The sequence below is a fragment of the Atta colombica genome, unplaced genomic scaffold (assembly GCF_001594045.1).
Source record: "Atta colombica isolate Treedump-2 unplaced genomic scaffold, Acol1.0 scaffold105, whole genome shotgun sequence".
NCBI lineage: Eukaryota > Metazoa > Arthropoda > Insecta > Hymenoptera > Formicidae > Atta > Atta colombica.
Genome location: NW_017259190.1, coordinates 1,245,004 through 1,266,177, shown reverse-complemented (window position 1 = coordinate 1,266,177; position 21,174 = coordinate 1,245,004). Strand labels below are relative to the sequence as shown.

Below are 21,174 nucleotides of genomic sequence, written 5' to 3'. Positions count from 1 at the left end.
ATCATAAAAACGTCAAATTTTAAAAATAAGAGAATCAATTTAAAAATAAGAGAAGATTGATATGTTCACGTTTAGCAGCCTTCATCAATTTAAGATCTCGAGCGAACATATTTAATGCTATCCCACGCACGAGATCGTTCCAGAAAATGTTTCTTTGGGCTACATATAAACCGCATTGCGAATACGATATAATAATATCGCGAACATTTATATAAATATATTGCGAAGTCAGCTAATCGTTCGTAAATCGGGATTGTTCTGAAAAGCGATAAGAGATTTTCTCCGACAAACGAGATATTTCCGATAGATTTCCAAAAACAAAGTCAGGAGCGGTGAAAAGTATTGTGGAAAACATATATAAAGAGAAGCATTTTCTCTATTAACAGAAAAAATATCATCAAAAGAAACAATTGTTTCTTGGACCAATAATATCCGCAACAATATCTGTCGATTTGCCACAATATACGAAATAGTGCCCTCTGGCCTTGCCAATGGTGGAAAAAGGATACGCATCCTGCCAAAGCTCGCGAAAATAGGTCAAATATCTTGGCATACGAGAACTCACAAGCACTGTAATTTCTGCTAAATAAATTTCAAGTTTTCGCTTTGAGATTATTCCGAAACTTCGATGGGTTTCATCATTTGTATTACATTGGATTAACTAATGAGGTGTGTGGTGAAATTACATATTATCGGATTTAAAACAAGAATATTATAAACCTTGCGAAATTCTTCCTAATATTTTACTAATAAATAAATTTTAATATCTAATTTTAATATTTAATATAAATTTAAACAATTATCATTATCGAAATTTGTCAATCATCGTAAAATTAAATTTTTGCGAAACTTCAATTTTGTATTATCCTAAAAAATTATAATAAATTATAATAAATTATCTAAAAAATATAATAAATTGTATATGATGTACAACAAAGTTTGCTAAAATAAAATAATTCGATGCAATATAAAATTTAAAGTTAAATTGCACAGACAAGATCAACATTAATTAACATTAGGTTAATTATCTCCTATCTTCTTCCTGCTTCCTTCTTTCTCACTTTTTTTCTCTACTTGCTTTTTCTACTTTAAAATTTCTGTAACACAAACAATGAAAGAAAGTTACAATAAAGTTAGATCTACCGATATTCTCCTCTAAACTCTTTAAAAGTCCTTCTAAGTGCATTTTACGCATTTAACTCGATTTCATTCGTATAAATTCAAATATTTACCCGGATATTGGAAGCAACTAGAATTGTCGACAATCGCAAGAATATCCAAATTGCAGTGTCATATTATATTAAAAAAAAATCGACTTCTTTATGTATATAAATAAATATAATGCTGTGCGATTCATTTTTTCCTGTACAATTAATTATATGTGAAAAGAGAGTGAAGGACACGGAATAATATCGTACGTTTAAAAGTGCTAAGCGGCGAGCTTTGCAAGAGGGATTATTCGCAAGAGAAGGAGGGAGAAAAGAGGGATGAAGAGAGAAAGAAAGAGAGAGAGAGAGAGACCCTGACCCATTTAATAATGACCTATTTCCAGAGATGCGCATAGAAACGTAATCGTCACTCGTACGCAGCAAATGCCATCCTGGAGTAAATTTGACCTACATCACGTCACTTGCAATGTCGCACGCTTTACAGCCTATAAACGTTTCGTCTCCGGTGATTTAAATTGCGTCTAATATATTATGATGGATGTCTCCATAAACGGAATAAGATCACCCTGACGACAAATACAAAAATCATATAGAATTAAAAAATATCTTATGGCAAGAAAAAAACTTTAAATTCAAATTCAAAAAAAAAATTGTCCACTAAATTTATATTGTAAAACAAATATATCACAATAATAACATAGTGAAATATTTGTCAAAATTGTTTTATCACACTTATTATAATTATATGTTTTGTATCTCTGTTAAAGTAAAATTTATAATAGCCTATAATTATATTAATTTAGTAAAATAATAAATATTCGTGTAGAATGATCCACATGGTAGTCATCTAACTTTCATATTTATTTAAAAAAAAAAGAGATAAAACTCCAAGATCTATTAAGATTTCACAAATCATTTTCCATACTTTCTTTGAAAATCGATTCTATTTGAAATCAATTTCCTAATAACTGCCACAATAATAACGAATAATATAAAAATATAATTGGAAAAATCGATAAGATTGAAGCTCTGAAGGAATGGTATTTATATCCGATTCATAACTTTTGCAATGAACGGAACTTAAAACTCGATCGATTTTGAATAAGATCTAAATTTTAACGCCACAAATTCAGCCATGTATATCGTAAAAAATCTCTTGACATACATTCGACGTGGACTTGCATCGTTCTTTCACCTTTAAAGTAAGAGATCCATGGTATAGATTCGATAAGGGTCTCGATCTAAACAAAAATTAATTGCTTCACTCAACGGAAACATTTGTGTTCGTATAAGACCTTTAGAGACTTGAATTAAAGCGACAACTAGATTAACCGTCGGTATACGGCCGTCGAATTTCACAGACGTTCGTTTGGACGACATTGAGTCGAGATTAGAGTTACATTCACGAATTGTATACTCGAGGTAAAAAAAAAAAAAACACGAGTTAAAGAATCTGATCTTTAAAAAGAGGCAACAAGATACTCCAGTATTCACTATTTATTCGAATATTATTAATTTTATTTGCGTTAAATGCTAACATTTAATATTTAATTTTTACTTGCGTTAAATACTAACAGAACCTATGCGATATTATTCTCATATTATTTTTATATAATATTGGTTAAAAGATATTGTTGAAATGAAATCAATTAACGTAATATCAATCAACGTAATATTATTAATTAAAACTTTTTATATATCATATTCTATCTGTTTTTTTTTATAATTTACAATTTCTATATTTTATTACAATACGTATATATTTATTCATGATAACAGTTGTTATTTCAATTGCAACTAATATTATCTATGAAGGCATTTTTATAAGTAATTTTTACATTCAGTTTATAAATTAATCATTCTCTTTCCCTAGCTTTTTTTAATTTTTGAAATCCTAGTTCTCTATTTTTAATAAATACTTTATTAAAGCTGAATTATTTACTTATTAAAAATTATTGTGTCGTATCAAAGTGAAATTAATATGTTGCTTGCTTTTTATTAAATTACATATTAAACTATTACATAATCATCAACTGTCCGAACACGTGTACCTCTTATTATCGAGGACGATGTACAACCTTTAAATATCTCGTTTGTGCGCATACAGGTTCGAATTGAATTTCAGGCAAGCACGAGGAAAAGCGGTGCACATAACATCTCGAAAGCTCGCATGGTCGATCGGTTCGTAATATCATCGGCGAGTTCACGACATCGGGAAAGCATCGTCGTAAAAATATCCGTTCGCCATCGTCCTAACATCGATAACGACGAACAGGACATCCGCGATATTACGGGTTCTATCTAGCGGTGGTATAACACGGCAACATCACAACGGCGACGGTGCACTTAGAGCCCCACACACCAGCCACGTACATACATATAGGTATCGTGGCAAATGCAATTAGGACACAGAAAGTGAAGTAAGCACGCGTGTGCGTGCGTGCGTGCGTGCGTGCGTGAATTCGATTCCGGGTTTTCTGCGTGGTGAGATAGACATGCAATTTTCACCACGACGCAATATGGTGAATATATATACGCCTTATTTGCGTGCGCACTAACGCTGAACTATCACTTTATATGCGAAAATAGATATACGTATGTATACGGATAATCGGAAACGCTTTAAATAAATCGTAGGAAGCCAATCAGCGTTCACAAATAAAATGCAATATTTATAACAAATTATAAATATAATTGCAAATAAAAATATATAAATATTTCGAATTTATCTGTGTTTTCTTCCTCCATCTTTCTCTCTCTTTCTCTTTTAATTTCGATAAATACATTTATTTGATGAATTATTTATTTATCAAACATTATGTTGTATCAAAAAAAATTAATATATTAATCAAAAAAAATTATTAAATGAAAAATCAAATTAATTTTTTAAAAAATTTCTAGATTTTAACATTCTTGCTTTAAATTACATATAAATACAATGAAATAAAGTTAAAGAGAATCCATATAATCTAACGCAAAATGATAAAAAATTTAATAGCCTAAAATTTTTATCAAAGGAAAAAATTTTGATTACTATCTTAAAATATAATATGAAATTGTTTTAAAATATAATATGAAAATATAATATGAATAAAATATAATATGAATTTCTTATAATGCGTCGCTGTAAAAATACTTCGAATGCGAACGAATGAACTCGAATTGGAATATCGATCGATGCTTTTCGTTTAATATAAATATTCGAAGGTTGTGTGCATAATTAGGAAAGCAAAGGTCAAAAGCTGCCATCATCGTGCATCACCGAAGATTTCAATGGCTATGCATCCCCGAGAACTTATCCAGCCACGGTCGATAATTTAAAATCGTTCATTATATAATAGTTACGAGCATCCGTGCGCAATAATTCGCATTGTTTCGCACTTTTCGCTCGACCGAACTCTCATCGCTCGCATTTTACCGCCTCGACGACATGGATTTTCATTTGGCATTTGCGATAGACTTTGCAGTGCGGTAATTAAGGCCAAGATAACATCCCGCCAACGCATGTCGTGCTAGCAAGACACCCCTTGAGAACTGTATTAAAACTTGCGAGTTTTTCTTAGCTCAACTCTCTTTTAGCAAAAACATAACGCTTAATTCTCTTTAACGAGATCTATAACGATACTCTCTGAATCAAATTTATAAAATATAATATAAATAAAATTTATAAAATATAAATGTAATATCGACAACTATATAATATAAAATTATGCAGAAGTCGATCTCTCAAACATAAAGACAATATCTAAAATTAAGTACAATCACACAAAGAATAAATATAATAAAATAACTTTTAATTTAATTTTTCTTAATTAAAAAAAATAATATAGAAATAATATAAAAATGAAAGTATAAAACACCAAGTATAAAACACAGAATAAATAATAAAATAATAATTGATTTAATTTTTTGGTGGATTATATTTTCCTGAAGCACAACACAATTGCAAAAACGCAGTAATTATTAAGAATCGATAACTTTTATCGATATTTCCCCTCGGAATAAAATGACGCGTTTGCATAATCACGAATAATACTTTACCGTGTACCTACGAGCAGCGCATGGGAATAATTGCAGTAATTTTCATTATTGCGCGTCGACAATATGTACACGACAGAAATACTATATAAGCATACAGAATTTCGCACAACACGTAAACGCGTACATCGCGTCCCCTTTAAGCACACAGCCTGACATCGTTAAGAATTTCATAATCAAGTTTTCCACGGTATTTAGAGCATAAGTTACGCATGACGCATGTTCAATGAGATTTCCGACATTTTCATCGTATATGGATTTTCACAGTGAAAAGCAAATAACTACGAAATTAACTGAAAGATATAAATACAAAGACCATGCGGGTTTATAATAAGCACGTTGTGTAATTAACGTGATATATAATGATATAATTTCAAGATAAAGATTTGTACATTATTATTCATAGAAATTTACTATATATTTATTGTTAAATTATTGTTATTTATAGAAATTAATTTAATATTAATTTTCATTCATTTGAAAAATGTACTCTTAGTAACAGTATTATATACTATTTTTTTACATTCATGTTTATTCAAATAAAAACAAGTGGAACATCGATATTTGTGCACACATATGTAATTCCATGACACATATATTTACTATTACATTATCTTTAGACTAATACCTAAAACTTTGTAAATGCCTATTCCTGCTTTTATATGAAATTCTTTATACTCTTAAAATCTACGCATAATTTAAAAAATCACTCAATATCAAGTACTACGATCTCATTTCATTAACGTAAATGACCATTATTGATTTGATAAGTATGTTTCTTTCAATTAACAATTAACCGTCAATTCGCCACAGACTCGCTGCGAATAAACTTCAATATTGAGAGCAACCAAGCTTCTCTGCTTGTCATTTCAAGATTAAACATGACAGCGTGATAATGCCACGTCTGCAGTTGATACGAAAACTCTCCGCATATAGCATGCTGGACCAAATGATAACTCGCATCAACTGGTTGTCAAGAGCGTAGTTCTTTCAAAAATGTTCTACTAAATGAATCTCAATAAATTCTTCAAAACGCATTATTTTTCGCATAAATGCGAAGATCACGTTCGAAAAAAGTATATTCGCCTATTATTATAAAATATGTGTAGTTCTACATGGAAAGATCAATTTTGTTGAAGTATCTAAAAATTTAGCTAGATACATATTTGAAAATAATTATGTTTGAATCAAAATAATTATGTAGAACGCTCAAATTGGTTCTAGAATGTTAAAATTTTTTGCAGCATTATCGCAATCAAGCGTTCATAATTATTTTGATAATTCAAAATTATTTTCAGATCTGTAGCTAGCTAAATTTTTCTATACTTCAACTCATTAAAACTGTTCTTTTCGTGTATTGCAGTAATTCTCTGAGAGTCTCGCTCTCTTTCTCGCTCTCTCGCTCTCTCTCTCTCTCTCTCTCTCTCTCTCTCTCTCTCTCTCGCTCTCTCTCTCTCTCTCTCTCTCTCTCTCTCTCTCTCTCTCTCTCTCTCTCTCTCTCTCTCTTGTGTTTTGTTTTATGCATGCCAAGCTCTTAGATTTCAATCCTCGAATTCTAAGAGTTTCATGGATCGCGTAAGATTCTCCAATAATAAAATTCCCATACATCGAACATTCTCAAGGAATATCAGAAATTTCAACATAAAGATAGTTCAAGCAAAGATATAATAACATTTTGATGCAAAGATAAAATATTTATGTAATAACAATTAATCTGCGTTTCAAATCTCGAGTTTCGGAACGCATCGGGCATGTTTGCTTATCCGATTGTATTAACTGTTACGGAGTACATCGTGGTGATACCGAGAATCTAGCTGAGTTATGCAAACATGAGTTTCCCGACGACAAGTAATCGCATTAAAACACCTCGTGTAACGCAGGGACGAACCGCGCTGGTAATTATAAAAGTTCGCGACATCTAAGTAGCAATACATCGCCGGTAATTGGCGTAATGTAGCCCGATATACGAGCGTCATCGTAATGTAGTCTGATATATGAACGATTAAACTTTCAACAGGGCTCCACATAATGAATACGTCATATCGGCAGATCGTGCGCGCTATACCAAATCGTTAACGCGATACTCCCTTTAACGCTCTTTGTAAGTACTCATCGATAGCGTAATAAATGCGTAAAGCATCTCGTCATCTAACCAAATGAGAACAGCTAATTAGAATAATCAGAGCTCAAGATACAATTTCGCGATGGATGAATTGAATTTCAAATGCGCAAAGTCTCATATACTATAAATATAGACATGCATTAAAATATTGAAAAAAAACTAAATTTTAATAAATATTCGTTTGAATAGTTCTAAGTAAATATTTACTTAATAAAAAAATAATAGTTAAATCAAATTAATGGTTATTGTATGTCAAATATGGTTATTGTATTGTCAAATAAATATGTATTTACATTTAGTAAATGAATATTTACTGTAAATAAATGTATTTAATTTACTTAATTCTATTCAAAGAAGTATATATTAAGATTTAGTAAATTTTTTTCAATGAAGAAATTGACGAATTTTTCGATAAATAGAAGAAATACATGAAATGATTATTTAAACAATAATTCCTTCTGTCAGCACTACGTATTGATTTATTATTCAATATCAGAAAAAAAAATTCAATACGTCAAAAGTTATTTCGAGTGCTTTGCTTTCAAAGCTTAACTTTCCTTTGTAGACTAGTTATTCTAAGGAAAAGATATTATTGATCCCATGCAGCGAGAAGATCCATTGTCAAGTTACCGAGGAATAAGACGTTTCCATGACAAACGCTTACCTGATTCGCTTTGTTGATTTGCTTCTTGAGCCCGGCAAACGCCATGATGCTGTCGTGTCGTTGCCTGGATCACACGTAAATCGTTCCGACCTGTAACAAAACGGAAACGAGACTGTCAGACAGGTTGCACGTGTGAATTCAACGAGAAAGAGAAACTCATATAGAAAAGAAGGATCGAAAAAGAAAGAAAAAGAGCGAACGTTGGAAAAATAGAATGAAAGTTTTGAATTTATGTCGCTGGCTCCTCGCCAAGGCGAATGGGATGATTTTGAATACTATCGATCGTATGTCGTGTTTTCCAGCATCATAACTCGTCGCTGATGTAACTTGATTGCCTCGTATATGTTTCAGCCATACAGGTGTAGAGACAACGCCGATGGCCGCGAGTAAATAAGTCTCGTGGATCTCGTGGTGATCTCACACGCGTGAAATCTTAAGTCGTAACGTGCTGCCGACCCGACCTCTTAACAGGCTCTAATGAGAGTAAATAATGTGTGCTCTTATTAACGATGGACGGCCCGCATCGATAGATCCTTCATGCGTGACTTCCAAGGCTTTTGATACACGAAAAGAATGATTTTGCTGAAGTATTTAAAAATTTAGCTATATATAACTACAGATCTGAAAATAATTTTGTTGAAAATAATTGTGTCAAAATAATTAAAACGTAAACATAATGAGCAAAAAATTTCTGACATTCTAGCATCAAAATTTGAACGTCCTACATAATTATTTTGACGATTTTGATAATTTAGATAGTTAAATTTTTAGATACTTCCACCAAAACTATTCTTTTTGTGTGACGGGGAATAAAATAATGTCATCAAATTCAATGCACATAATTAAAAAAAAATCTATAACTTCCTAATGAAAACAAACAATCTCTAACTGTTCAATAAAAAACGACTTTTTCTCAAACTGATTATTTTTATGATTTTGAATTCGTTTTTCAAATTGCGCCGTCACAATTTTGAATTAAATTTACAAAAAGAGTTATTTTCATTGTGTCATAAGTACGATATCTGATATACTGGAGAAATTTTACTACGATCAAAATTAACCTTTAATTAGTCGTGTGAAGTCGCCGTGACCCCAAGTCATTTTATTTCACGACGTAAGTATTTTCGCGCGACTAACTAAAGGTTAAGTATGTTATTAGAACTTTCTCAAAAGAATTTTTTAGTATTAACTGTGGTTAATAATATTCGTAGTTAAATATGGAATCTTATATTGCGAAAAAGTTGTAAATTAGATCGTTGACAATTTATTAAATAGCTTTCAGTTATATTTACTTAAAAAGTTTTTTTCTAGAGTTTTTTTAAGTCGCTAAATATGATTTCAATATCAAAATTGATGAATTTAAAATGGCAGATTCAATACAGTGGATGATAAAACTTGAAAAATAACCGAATTGTTGCAAAAATTTATGTTTAGAGGCCTTCCATGATTTTTAATTTGTTAATTCTGACATCGGATTCGTGTTCGTTTTAAAAAAATTCTTAAGTTTAAATAAACACAATTAGAAGTTATTTAGTAAATCGTTAATGATTTAATTTATATATAACTCTTTCGCAATTTCTCGAATTTAATCATAAATATCTTATTGATCATAATAGCCGACACTAAAAATTTCTTTTAAAAGCTAAAAGTCCTAACAATATATTTAATTTTGATCACAATAAAATTTCTCCAATATATCACATATCGTAATTACAATGTGACAAAATATATAAAAATAATCCTTTTTGTAATTTTAAATGCAAATTTCTCAAAATTATAACGTGATGAAGCAATTTGGAAAACGGATTCGTATGCAGCATTCAAAAAAACTACTAAACTAGGAAATGACTTGTCTCGTTTTGGTGTTTTTTTTTATCCAACAGTATAATTTATTTAAATCCATTGACTGTAAGTTATAGAATTATTTTATCATTTTATATAACCCGATCAATGAACATATATCCGCAGTGGGAATCTTGTTAGAGCAAGTATTTATTAATGTAACTGTGTACATCGATTTCTCAGAAAAATACAGAAATGTAACAACAATATAAATAAAGAACGCATTTCAAAAATGTATAAATAATAAAATGTATAAATAATAAATTTGAGATGATTTGACAATAAGTTATTGCGTTCTCTTTATAAAAGCAATATTGCAAGTCGATAAATTCATGTATATGGAGATGTCTAGTACAATACAGAAATTTTATTCGCAAAATCTAACGAATAAATCTATTAAAGGAAATTTGCTTGATTAATAGTACGTGACACATTGATGGTTCTTTTGTGCAAATTCTGCATATCGAAATAGATATTTAATATGGAAAAGTTGTAGCAACGATGGAGATGTCTATAAATTCACGACAGATTTCAATAAAAGCAAATTGTCCATCAAGAAATTCCTCGCGTAACATTTCTCGTACTGAGCTAAAAATTCAGTCTAACAAAATCTTATATAAATGTGAAATGTTTAAATGCTAAATCTGTAGTAGTTAAAGGCGAATAATATGTATCGCGAATAATTGACAAATTCTCAACAACATGATTCTTTTATGAAAGAATCTGAATAAATCCTAGAGTGTGAATTTCGCAAGGAAGTATACCTATCGAACTAAAGAAGCTCTACAAGCAGGCGCAAAGAGTCTATAATTGACCTGAGTAGTCGGCGATTCCGACGAGCAAAGGTCGTCGGAACCTTATACAATTAATTAACCTTACGAAACTAGCCGAAGGCAAACTAAGTCGAAACTCTTTACATACACATTGCACTCGTAGTAAAAAATCACCGGCCGATAACTCTTTCTGAGTAATTCTTGTCAATAGCAAAATCGAGATTTCCATTAATGTACCGCCGACGGATTCCCTGAAGTGAATAAACGCTCTATTAATGAGAAGAGCCGCCGTTTGTACGGCGAACTTTTAGAATGGTACGCATTGACCGCAATATACCGTTGAAACTCTCTTAATAAGTGTATTAATAAATGCAATTTTTTTATTAATAAACAAGCATAGGGAGATTAAATTCATAATAATCGATGAGAGTTTTATTAAAAGACACGAAGGTTCGATTGATCAAACCGGTATTATAACCGAAAGATTCTCGAGATAAATCGATGAAGAGAAGGATACAAGATTTGGTAAGTGGGCGACTGGACGGGAAGATGGAGGATTATACTGACACAGTCCGATAACAATGGTTAATGTCCTGATTTTCTTACGACACAATAATTTGATTATCAATGTTAACTGTACCATTAAGTATTAAATGCCGTATTTACACTCTTAAGTTAAATTCTTGAGTCTTAGTAGTAGAATTATACAGTAGTAATAAATAAACGAATGGTAATAAAACACATAATATTGAAAGAGTAGATGGCAGTGCGGTACTGAATAGTAAAATGTAAAGTCATAAAAGATAACAGCAGAATAATGAAATTTATCAGAATAATGAAATTTAGACAGAAATTTTATGTAAGAAAAGAAACGTAATAAGTGATAAGATTAGCTAAAACTGTAATAAAAACAACAGGTAACTATAAAATGTAGCCAGAATAAATAGAAATGTAACATAAAGGACTATAACATAGATTGTGAGCTGGTGCACGATATCGAAAAGGATAAGAGTATATTAAATATGGCAGGTAGCGCCGATGACAGCACAGAATATAGAGAGCTATAACATAGCTTTACAATATAGGTAACTACAGTACTATATCTAAATGGTAAAAAATGAAATATAGTGAGCAACCGACCGATTACAGGTAGGTATAGATGAAGACAATCACATTACTAGACTTCAACTTGAGACTACAATCCCATTGCGAATTGTACTCGTCACTGAGCTCGCTATACCCAACAGCAATCTCATCTCGTGTCAACCATAGTCCACGAACGGGACGACACATCGCTCCAGAAGACCCGTGGTACGTCACATTGCACGCGATACCGAATTGCCAGTGCGACGATTCTTGTGCTGGGAGCGGAAGGAACGATTACGATAATAAAATACAACGCGGTAGCGGTGGACAAATGGTTCACGATGCAAAATGCAAGTTACGACAAGGACATGCCTCACCTCTGAGCGCTCAGCCCTCCGGCACGAACCGGACACCCCCAAATGCTGCACGCCCTAGCGCACGCCGACGGCGATGTGGACGACGTCGATGGATGAAAGAGACACGAGCGGATGCGTAGCCTTTACGTGCGTGAGGAACAGGAGGGAATCCGCGTGGGCCCACGAGCACCGCGAGTGAGCACCCCACTGACTACTCTCGTACGTGATCGGTCTCTCGCACACTGCGAAGTCTCCTGCTAGGGGTAGTTTTCTGCTGGGCCGATCGATACGCGGCTCGGTTTCGCGGTCTCTCTCGCTCGCGTGCTCGCTCTCCTCTGCCATTTCCCTCCTCTTCCACTAATACCCTCCTCATCTCTCCCCGCCTCGTTTCGATATCATTCCCTACCCTTTCTCTCGCGATAACCACCTCTTCCGTCAGGGACGGATCCAGGGAGGAACAACTACACGAAGAGAATTAATTTTTCGTGTTTTCTGTAAAACATTCTCCAGAAAGTTTAAAGTATTATCTCGCAACATGCGACAGATAAAATATCAAGAATAAGGATAATCATGACTAGCTTCTTCTCAATTGGAGAATATAATCTTTTATGTCCATTGCGATTCCTCCCATAGGTACTTTCCAAGATCCACCTCTGTTTGCCCTTTCCCTAATGTCCTCTCTTCTCCTTCCACGTGCGCCCTCGACTCTATTCGCGCGCCTTTGCTCCCTTTACATTTATATCGGGTGTCTGTAACAGCGAGGAGTTATTGTAGTATGTCGCTTACTTCTGGAATTCACGCACGCGCACAATAGGGATGAATAAAGTGAACAATGTTTGTCATTTCCTAGAATGAAACAATATAAATCCCTATCCTTACAAAGAAAATTTAATTTGACACGGTGGATTCTCTAATATAAATAAAATAATACGAGATCATCAACATAAAAGAGTATAAACAAAATTTCTCCAAATTATATTTTGTATTGAATAAAATATGAATGAGAAAGCAGACGTGATGGTTTAATTTCTTTGCTATTAACAAACGACTATTATTACCAGCAAATAAAAAAGTTTTTCTTTATATAATGCAAACTAAAAGAAAAAATGGAATAATAAATTTATAAATCGATATTTATGAATGGAAGAAATTATGCATTTAATAAAATTTTAACTTATATCATGTTGTAACATTCAAAAAAGGGTGTAAGTTGTAAAATTCAAAATTGTAAAATTCAAATTAGGAAGGATATTTTTTTTGTATTTTTTACTATTTTTAACTTTAAGCTAAACACAAAGAGTAGTGAATTATGATTCTATCAATTAAATGTCAAAATTTTTGACGTAAAATCTTCGACTAAATCTAATTTAATCGAAGAGCAAAATTTTACTGCTAATATATTCATGTGAAGGTATAGGATTTATTAATTAAAGTTTACATTAACATTTAAATTTTCGCCTGCTACAACTTTTCGTTCATACATGACTAAAATCTTTCATGAGACATCTGTCAGATTCGTCTGTCAGATTCATATCTCCAAAATGTATATTCTACAAATAGCATAATTAATTTTCTTGATATTTTCTTGATTAATTTTCTTGATTAATTTTCTCAAATATTTTTCATCGCTATATTGTCTTTCTTCAAAGAAGAGTTTTCTCTATGATCAGATATAAAAAAAACAAATAAGTCTCTTGAGAAAAACGAGATTGGAAATGAAAGAGAGCAAACGAACATAAGACGAATCGATTTTGCAATTCATTAATATTGTCCTGTTAAGGACCTTTCTGCTTTCCTCTAACTGTGTGCGTAATACGGTGATCGTGATCTCAATAACGTATCAATTATGAATATAATTAGTCTCTCTCGAAATCATTGTTTGCAATACGATTTGTCGCGATCTCTCGAGCTGACAAGCTCTCTTTCCTTTTGCTTCTCATACTCTTTTTTCGTTTGCACTAGTTATTCACTTCAGCTTTTCTATATTGGCGAGTAGACACTCATTTAAGAGAGTGTCATTTAAGAACACACGCGTGGGATATGTATATCTACTCACGAAGTAATTCTTTTTAATTTAAGACACGGATTCGAGAACCGTTTTACGAAACTGTCGCCTCCACTATCGCATTTAATTTCCCAGAAGACGCTTAATTACCATTAGAAAGGGATGAACCGTTGGATCATTCTTTTTAATCACGTTTTCCGCAAAATACCAAGAACTAAGCCCATAGTAATTTCTTAAAAATCAATTGTTAATATTGCGATATAAAGAAAGAGATTTGATTCGTCTTAACTTTTGCAAAGATCATAATCAATTTTGACTTTAAGATACAATCATTTAAGTATACTGCTATTTATTTATCACAATTAATTACAATCACTAAATACGATATGCAATTGTATACTCTATAAATACATCATGATATTGTAAGTAATTTGCGCATTTTTTATTATAAAAAATTTCTTTATTTTTATAATTATCATAATACAATAATTAATAATATTCAATATAAATATATAATATATTAAAAATTGTGAAGGACTAATAAAAGTATGTAATGAGAACAAGTATGAGTGTAGAGAAAAGATGTATGTGCGCAAATTTATATTCAATAAAATATATTCAAAATTACATTACTCAATAAAGCGAATTCTGATTGATGAGATAATATTTTTCGCAATAATTCTTTAGTATTTTATATATATTCATTAGTATCAATTAATTTTGAATTGTTTGTCAATTTAATTGGTAACATTATGTATTCCAGTTTCAACATAGAACTGTGTTTCAAGAGCAACAAATAAATCAACAAAAATAACATAATTCAAAAAATGTGCAATTATTATATAATATTTGTACAAGAAATCATTAATCTCGCATATTATTTCAACCCAATTCAGATTATCAAATAAAAATGCAGCGCAGAAAAAAAATATTTTCTATTTGATAAAAGATTATTGATATAGCTCACTGCAATTCGCAGAAACGATTTTTGGACACACGCTTACACATGTATATCGTTAACCCAAACGGATTTAAAAGCCGCTTTTCCACCTACGTTAAAGGTCTTACATGCTACAATAGTTTTTTAATCACATCATTCTCGATATCATGTTATTCCCATAAGCGATCAAAATTGTTGATCCAAATATATAACTATTCACTAATAAATAATTATTTCATCTCCATATCCTTCTATTAAGACACGCAATTAGTCTTACGAGGAATCAATAATTCCTAATGTGCTTTCTATATACATTGTATATAGATGCGTTATGCCTGTATTTTGTTAATTATATAATAAAATAACATAAAAAATAACGAGTGTAATTTAATATTTCAGTAAAATATTAAATTCATTAGTTATATAAGCACAAAAAATAAATATTATTGCAAATAATTTTATGCAATTTTATAACATACGATGTCATTACATTATTTCCACGTATAATTGATACATCCCATATTGAAAGTTCTTTTATGCTTTAATCATAGATTAAAGCATTTCATAGAAATATGTGACATCTACACTTTTTTCAATTTCATAGCAGACAATTCTTTTTTCACGCTTGCAAAGAAATACATATCCTTTACTCTCAACTACTTTGCAACGTTCATTAGACCAATAATGCTCAGCTAGTTTCCATATCCATAATAAATCAGTAAATTTTCTGCAAAAAAGCAAACTGATTCTGAATCTGAAACGAAAAATTTTCTGTAAATACGCGCGAAACTTGACAGGGTCGTTGCTAAGAAACCTTTATCTCAAAGAGCACGTACGACTGGTCGACGATATTATTCCGTAAAAATCCCTTTTCTCCTGTATCGTGATAGTATCAAAGTTCACTACCGTCGCGAATCACCCCCACAAAATATTTCTAAAAATACACATCGCAGCAGGAGGCAATCGCCATACGACTCGCATCCTTTCTCGCGTCATGTGTCTTATCATCGCATACTTTCTCATTTAATCAACCCAGCGTGTGTAGCTTTGTTATTCGAGATATACGAAAGTTGATAATTGCAACATCCGACATTTTGTAGAATTTGTAACAGATTTTCATTGTCATCTTTCATATAATTCCCTAAAAGAATAAATTTTGTATGTCTGTTAATACATTTTAATACGCTCATATTTCAGAGGCTCACTTATACTTTATTTGTTTCATAATAAATCCGACTATTCGATGCATGACTTATGACTTTTTATGTAGCAAAATTTTTTATATTATGAAAAAGTTATGTATCTGTCTTTTTCATTCTACATGAATTAGATTACTACAATCTCATTATTTCAGTTATAAATAATATTATATTACACTTTATTATGTACAGAAAACAAAACAAAAGACTTTTATGTTATTTTCAAAAAAATTTACAAGTATGGAATTTAATTAATTTATCTCTAATATTAATTTATCTAAGCTATAAGATGATCAATATAAGCTATAAGATGATCATAATAAAAGTAAAAAATAAAATTCTGTTTACTACCGATATCGATCCTTTTGACTGTTTTCTAAAGAAAGAAATTTATGGAATGTATTTTTATATCCCGCTCAATAATTATAAAATAATATACATGCAATATAAATGTACTCAGAATTCACGTAATTATATCATACTATATATTACAAAAATATCGTCTAAAAAAAATCTCTATCAAAAATCTGAGCCTATTATTCACGAAAATTTTGAGCATGACACATATCTCGCAACAGAATTTATTAAAATCATCATACATAAAAAAATGTTTGTCATAATCGAAAAGCCTTAAATAAACCGATTAATTATAGTGTAATCTTATGTTTTAAAATATCACGATTGGTCAATATGCTTACGATTTTACAACTAAAATGCGATTACGACTAAAATTTTTTTGCATGTGATGGCCTTTACAAGCAACTGTGATAATTTCGCGAGCACGCATTCGCTATAATAAATTTCCAGAGATCGCTAAATTATTATATGATCGCAAAGTAGAAACTAATTAATATCATCGGTAATAAGATGTCATTTCCCAAGGAATCTATTTCCGTGGAGAACGCGCAGGAAAAAATATCGTAATTAAATAACTTACTGCATCGGCATGATGTATCATGAATTGCGATTCCTCCGTTAAGAATTAAGAAACTTCAAATATTTAAAACGTAATTAACAAAAATAGATTCACGCAGAGTCAAGTTAGGATAATAATACGTCTACAAAATTCATTATTTATTGACGTGCAAGAAATAATAACGTATTTTCACAAATGTTAGCAATGAATATTTCAACTCATTTTCTCTTATTGATAAGAGTCGATTAATATATCCTAATATCGATTTTGCGCCAAGATTAATTATTGCGATAGTGCAAAGGAATTAATTTATGTTGCTTGTCATGCCGATATCTCTGTCACGTTCATAATTATATTGTTTGTCTTTTGTTGAAAGTAAATAAATCACGGCAAATGTGTATGTGTGTAATGTAATTGCATTATTCCTAATTCAGACAAATTGTAATATAACTCTCGTAACAATGTCACGTGCTAATTCAAGTCGCCGACATTTTAAATAATACTGACAATTATTATAATATAGGATACACTTGACAGCGTGATTTAGAACATCATAATAAATTCAATTAATATACAAAATGTCGAACACGTTCACAATTTACATTCTACGACAGTTGCAGTTTATTTTCATTTAAAATCCTAGTTCGTCGCGCAATGCAATCACAGTGAAATCATTTCTTATACGATATAAATGATATCGCCGATAATCCGCCGATATCAGAATTATCGCGTTCAGTGTTCAAAATTTTTCTACGCAATCACTTTACCATATTTGTAAAATCGTTTGATATTCGTGACGCAATCAGAATGTTATACGCCATATATGAACTTGTTACAAACTACACGTATTTCATGAAATTATATTCATAATATTTATGATATTGATAAATCATTTTCTATATGATGTATCTGCAATTTTCATAGAAAACTTTAAAACGATTAAACGCATATTAAAAATATGCATTAATGTATAGATGAAGAACGTTATCAAAGAAAATACGGGATGGACATGTGTTATACGGAAATTTACGCAAATTATTGGCAAAGTCTAATAAAACTACACTACGTTAAATCCTTACTCTGCTTATATCAAGAATCTGGCATATCGAAATATTAATTAATATCGGCATTTCATTACGTTGAATTGCGTACATATTGATGTAGACACTGTAATCCAATCATATCTCGTTCCACTGAACAGCTCATTCCATAACTACTGAATCGTTACATTATATAAAGTATTATATATATGTTATAAAATTCAACTTTCTATCTCTAGAAATAAAATTCGGATCCTTATAAATTTTTTTTAAGTCTTCAAGCTGCGCTCCAAATCTTTCAATTTTGCGTACAAATTTTATATTCGATATACGAATCCCGTAAAACGCTTAAAGAGCGTAGATTCCTGAGAATCTACCTTTAACATTTTATAACAGAAATTCTAATATCAAAATGTCGAGACTTTAATAGTTATTGAATTATAAGTTATTGAATTTAAAGTTAACGAATCGTACTACCTAAAATTTGCGTGTTCAATAAGTGTGCAACGCAAAGTGCTAAAAGCAAAAGCTAATTATCGCCTCTTGTTAATATCGCTAAAGATTACGTATGAGAGGTTAAAATTATTGATATTTCTAAGTATTGATATTTGTATTAAAAAATTATTATAGCCTCCACATTTCGATATAGAATTTTCATCTCAAAATGATTTCAAGAATTTTCCTTTTTAAGCTTGTACGGTTTTTATGGCACCCTGTATGTATACACACACACGCGTACACACACACACACACACACACACGCACACACATACGCACACGCACACGCAAACACGCACACGCACGCACGCACGCACGCACGCACACGCACACACGCACGCACACGCACGCACACAAATTCGAGGAAAAGAACATATATATATATAATTTTTCCTCGAATTTTTATCGAATGAAATTATCTCTCTTTTTTGAATTATCAATATCTTATCTCCTGTATCGTTAACTGCAATAATAAAACTCATCGACAGCTGTTCATAATATTTACCACAAATTATGCGAAAATTACAGTAAATAAAAAGAAATAGGAGAAAGTGAAGGATTCCCAAACTAAAATGTTCTCTATTGCGAGAACTACAAAATTAGTTATTCATAATTTCTCTCGCAAATGACATTAATCTCTTTTAACCTTCTAACTCGCTATTCTATCCAGAAAAATCGCAACCTCGTAAAAGCAAATCTCTATCAATTCTTTTCAATTTCTCTTATCTTAATTCAATGAATCTCCTATTATTCAAACTCACTCGCTCAAATTTGCATACATGCTGAATTTAGAGTCTCGCGTTATTCAGGAAGTGCTTGGAAATAATTCATTTGCCGAGGTTTAAATTCAACAAATTTATCACTGCCTGTTAACCCGGAAAAGAGACGCCTTCTTTATTCCACAGCGAAAGACCACGGGCGCCACGGGGGAGGTCAAACACAAATTTCATTCCCGAATTTTTGGAATCGCGCAGCTTGCGGCCGGGCGGACCAGGCAGCTGCGAACGTATAACGATGAAGGCGATACGCGGTAAAAGTCGGAGGTCAAAGCGAATGCGCTGGATGCAATAAAAAGGAGCGAAATAGTGGATCGCGAATATGTGGGAACGATTTTTCTTTTTCTGCCGCTCGGCAGCATCAATGCCCCTCGACATTCTCGTTTCAGTGACTTACGGCGTATATTAAATTATTTGTCATTATAAGCTCGCATATTAAGCGACGCGAGAACCGCATTGATCCGCCGAGCGAATGTGAGTCATATCGATTTTCTACGGTACAGAAAGAAAACGGGAATACGAAAATCGACGGGTTCATTAAATACTAAGAAACTTAATACTATTTTTAATTTCAATTAAAGCTAATCACTAATTGCTTGTTAAATTGAAAGTTCAATTCGATTGATTGTAATTGTCGATTACACGTTGTTTGCACACACATTGAATACATATATATTCCACATTACAGGAGAAGGTGGATAATTTATTAATATATATGTCTCTCAATACCGGCATATTAATTCAGATAATGCATTATATTCGGAACATAAGACAACGTAAATATTATGTCATATCATGTTATATTATATATATCACATTAAGATTATATCATATTATATCATATATTATAAGACATCTTAAAAACATGTCTTAATTTTAGACATGCTATTTGAAAAGATTTTTTATGAATTATGATGAATTATGATGCATTATTCAATCATTTTTACTACACTGAATTAATATACATTAAAGGCTGCTTTATATAAAGTATTTAAATACAGTAATGGCATAATATAATCAACTTATACACTAAAATAATTCATACAGAACCGTGCAAAAATAATTTTGCCATTCCAGAAGTGTGCATAGCAGTGCAGAAGTGTGAGTAGTTATTTGTATGTGCAGGAATTCAAAAAGAGAAAACAAGAGAAAGAAACCGATATAAATACTAGATAAGTACTAGATAAGTACTAGATAAAGTCGTACTTTTTTCCATTTTTAATTTTTACAATAAGAAAAAAATAAAAGAATAAATTAATCTATAACGTCCATTTCTATCTCTACTAAAATTATGTCACTTCATTTATTTCCATCAATATTGATTAATTTTAGTCTTTTATCCATTTCTATCAATATAGATTAAGTTGACTTGCTCCTTACTTTTTTTAGTTCTAAGAATTAGAAAAAGAAAAACTATAAGTCAAACCGACATTAAAATTATTTATATCTGCAGAATGGATAGTTAAAATTAATTTATATTGACAGAAATGAACAGTAGAAGATAATTTTAATGAAGACATTGTGAACATTTAGAGTGCTATAATTTCGTCGCACTTTTAGAATATCCAAATATAAATCAAAAATATATCAATAAATTTCGACTTCGCTAGGCACGTCCCTGAATACACATATATTTTGTTAGATAATGTAACAATATCATTATTAAGCACTTAATTGTTTAAAATATTTATATATGTATACGCTTATGATTTAACTTTGCCAATTTCATATATACACACACGTACGCACG

General features: G+C 31.2%; 1 protein-coding gene across 6 annotated transcripts in view; it reads right to left on the bottom strand.

Moving 5' to 3' along the window:
* LOC108688970 (endophilin-A) overlaps positions 1 to 21,174 on the bottom strand; it is a 31,630-nt gene that overhangs the window by 8,973 nt on the left and 1,483 nt on the right. For 5 of the 6 annotated variants that reach the window (XM_018195562.1, XM_018195550.1, XM_018195576.1 and 2 more), the window contains exon 2: positions 7,994 to 8,083. In XM_018195562.1, coding sequence (XP_018051051.1) covers positions 7,994 to 8,038 — 45 coding nt within the window. In that variant the 5' untranslated portion in view covers positions 8,039 to 8,083. Of the gene's footprint in view, positions 1 to 7,993; positions 8,084 to 12,071; positions 12,275 to 21,174 lie in introns of those variants that run through there. The other variant, XM_018195542.1, reaches the window with a different exon arrangement.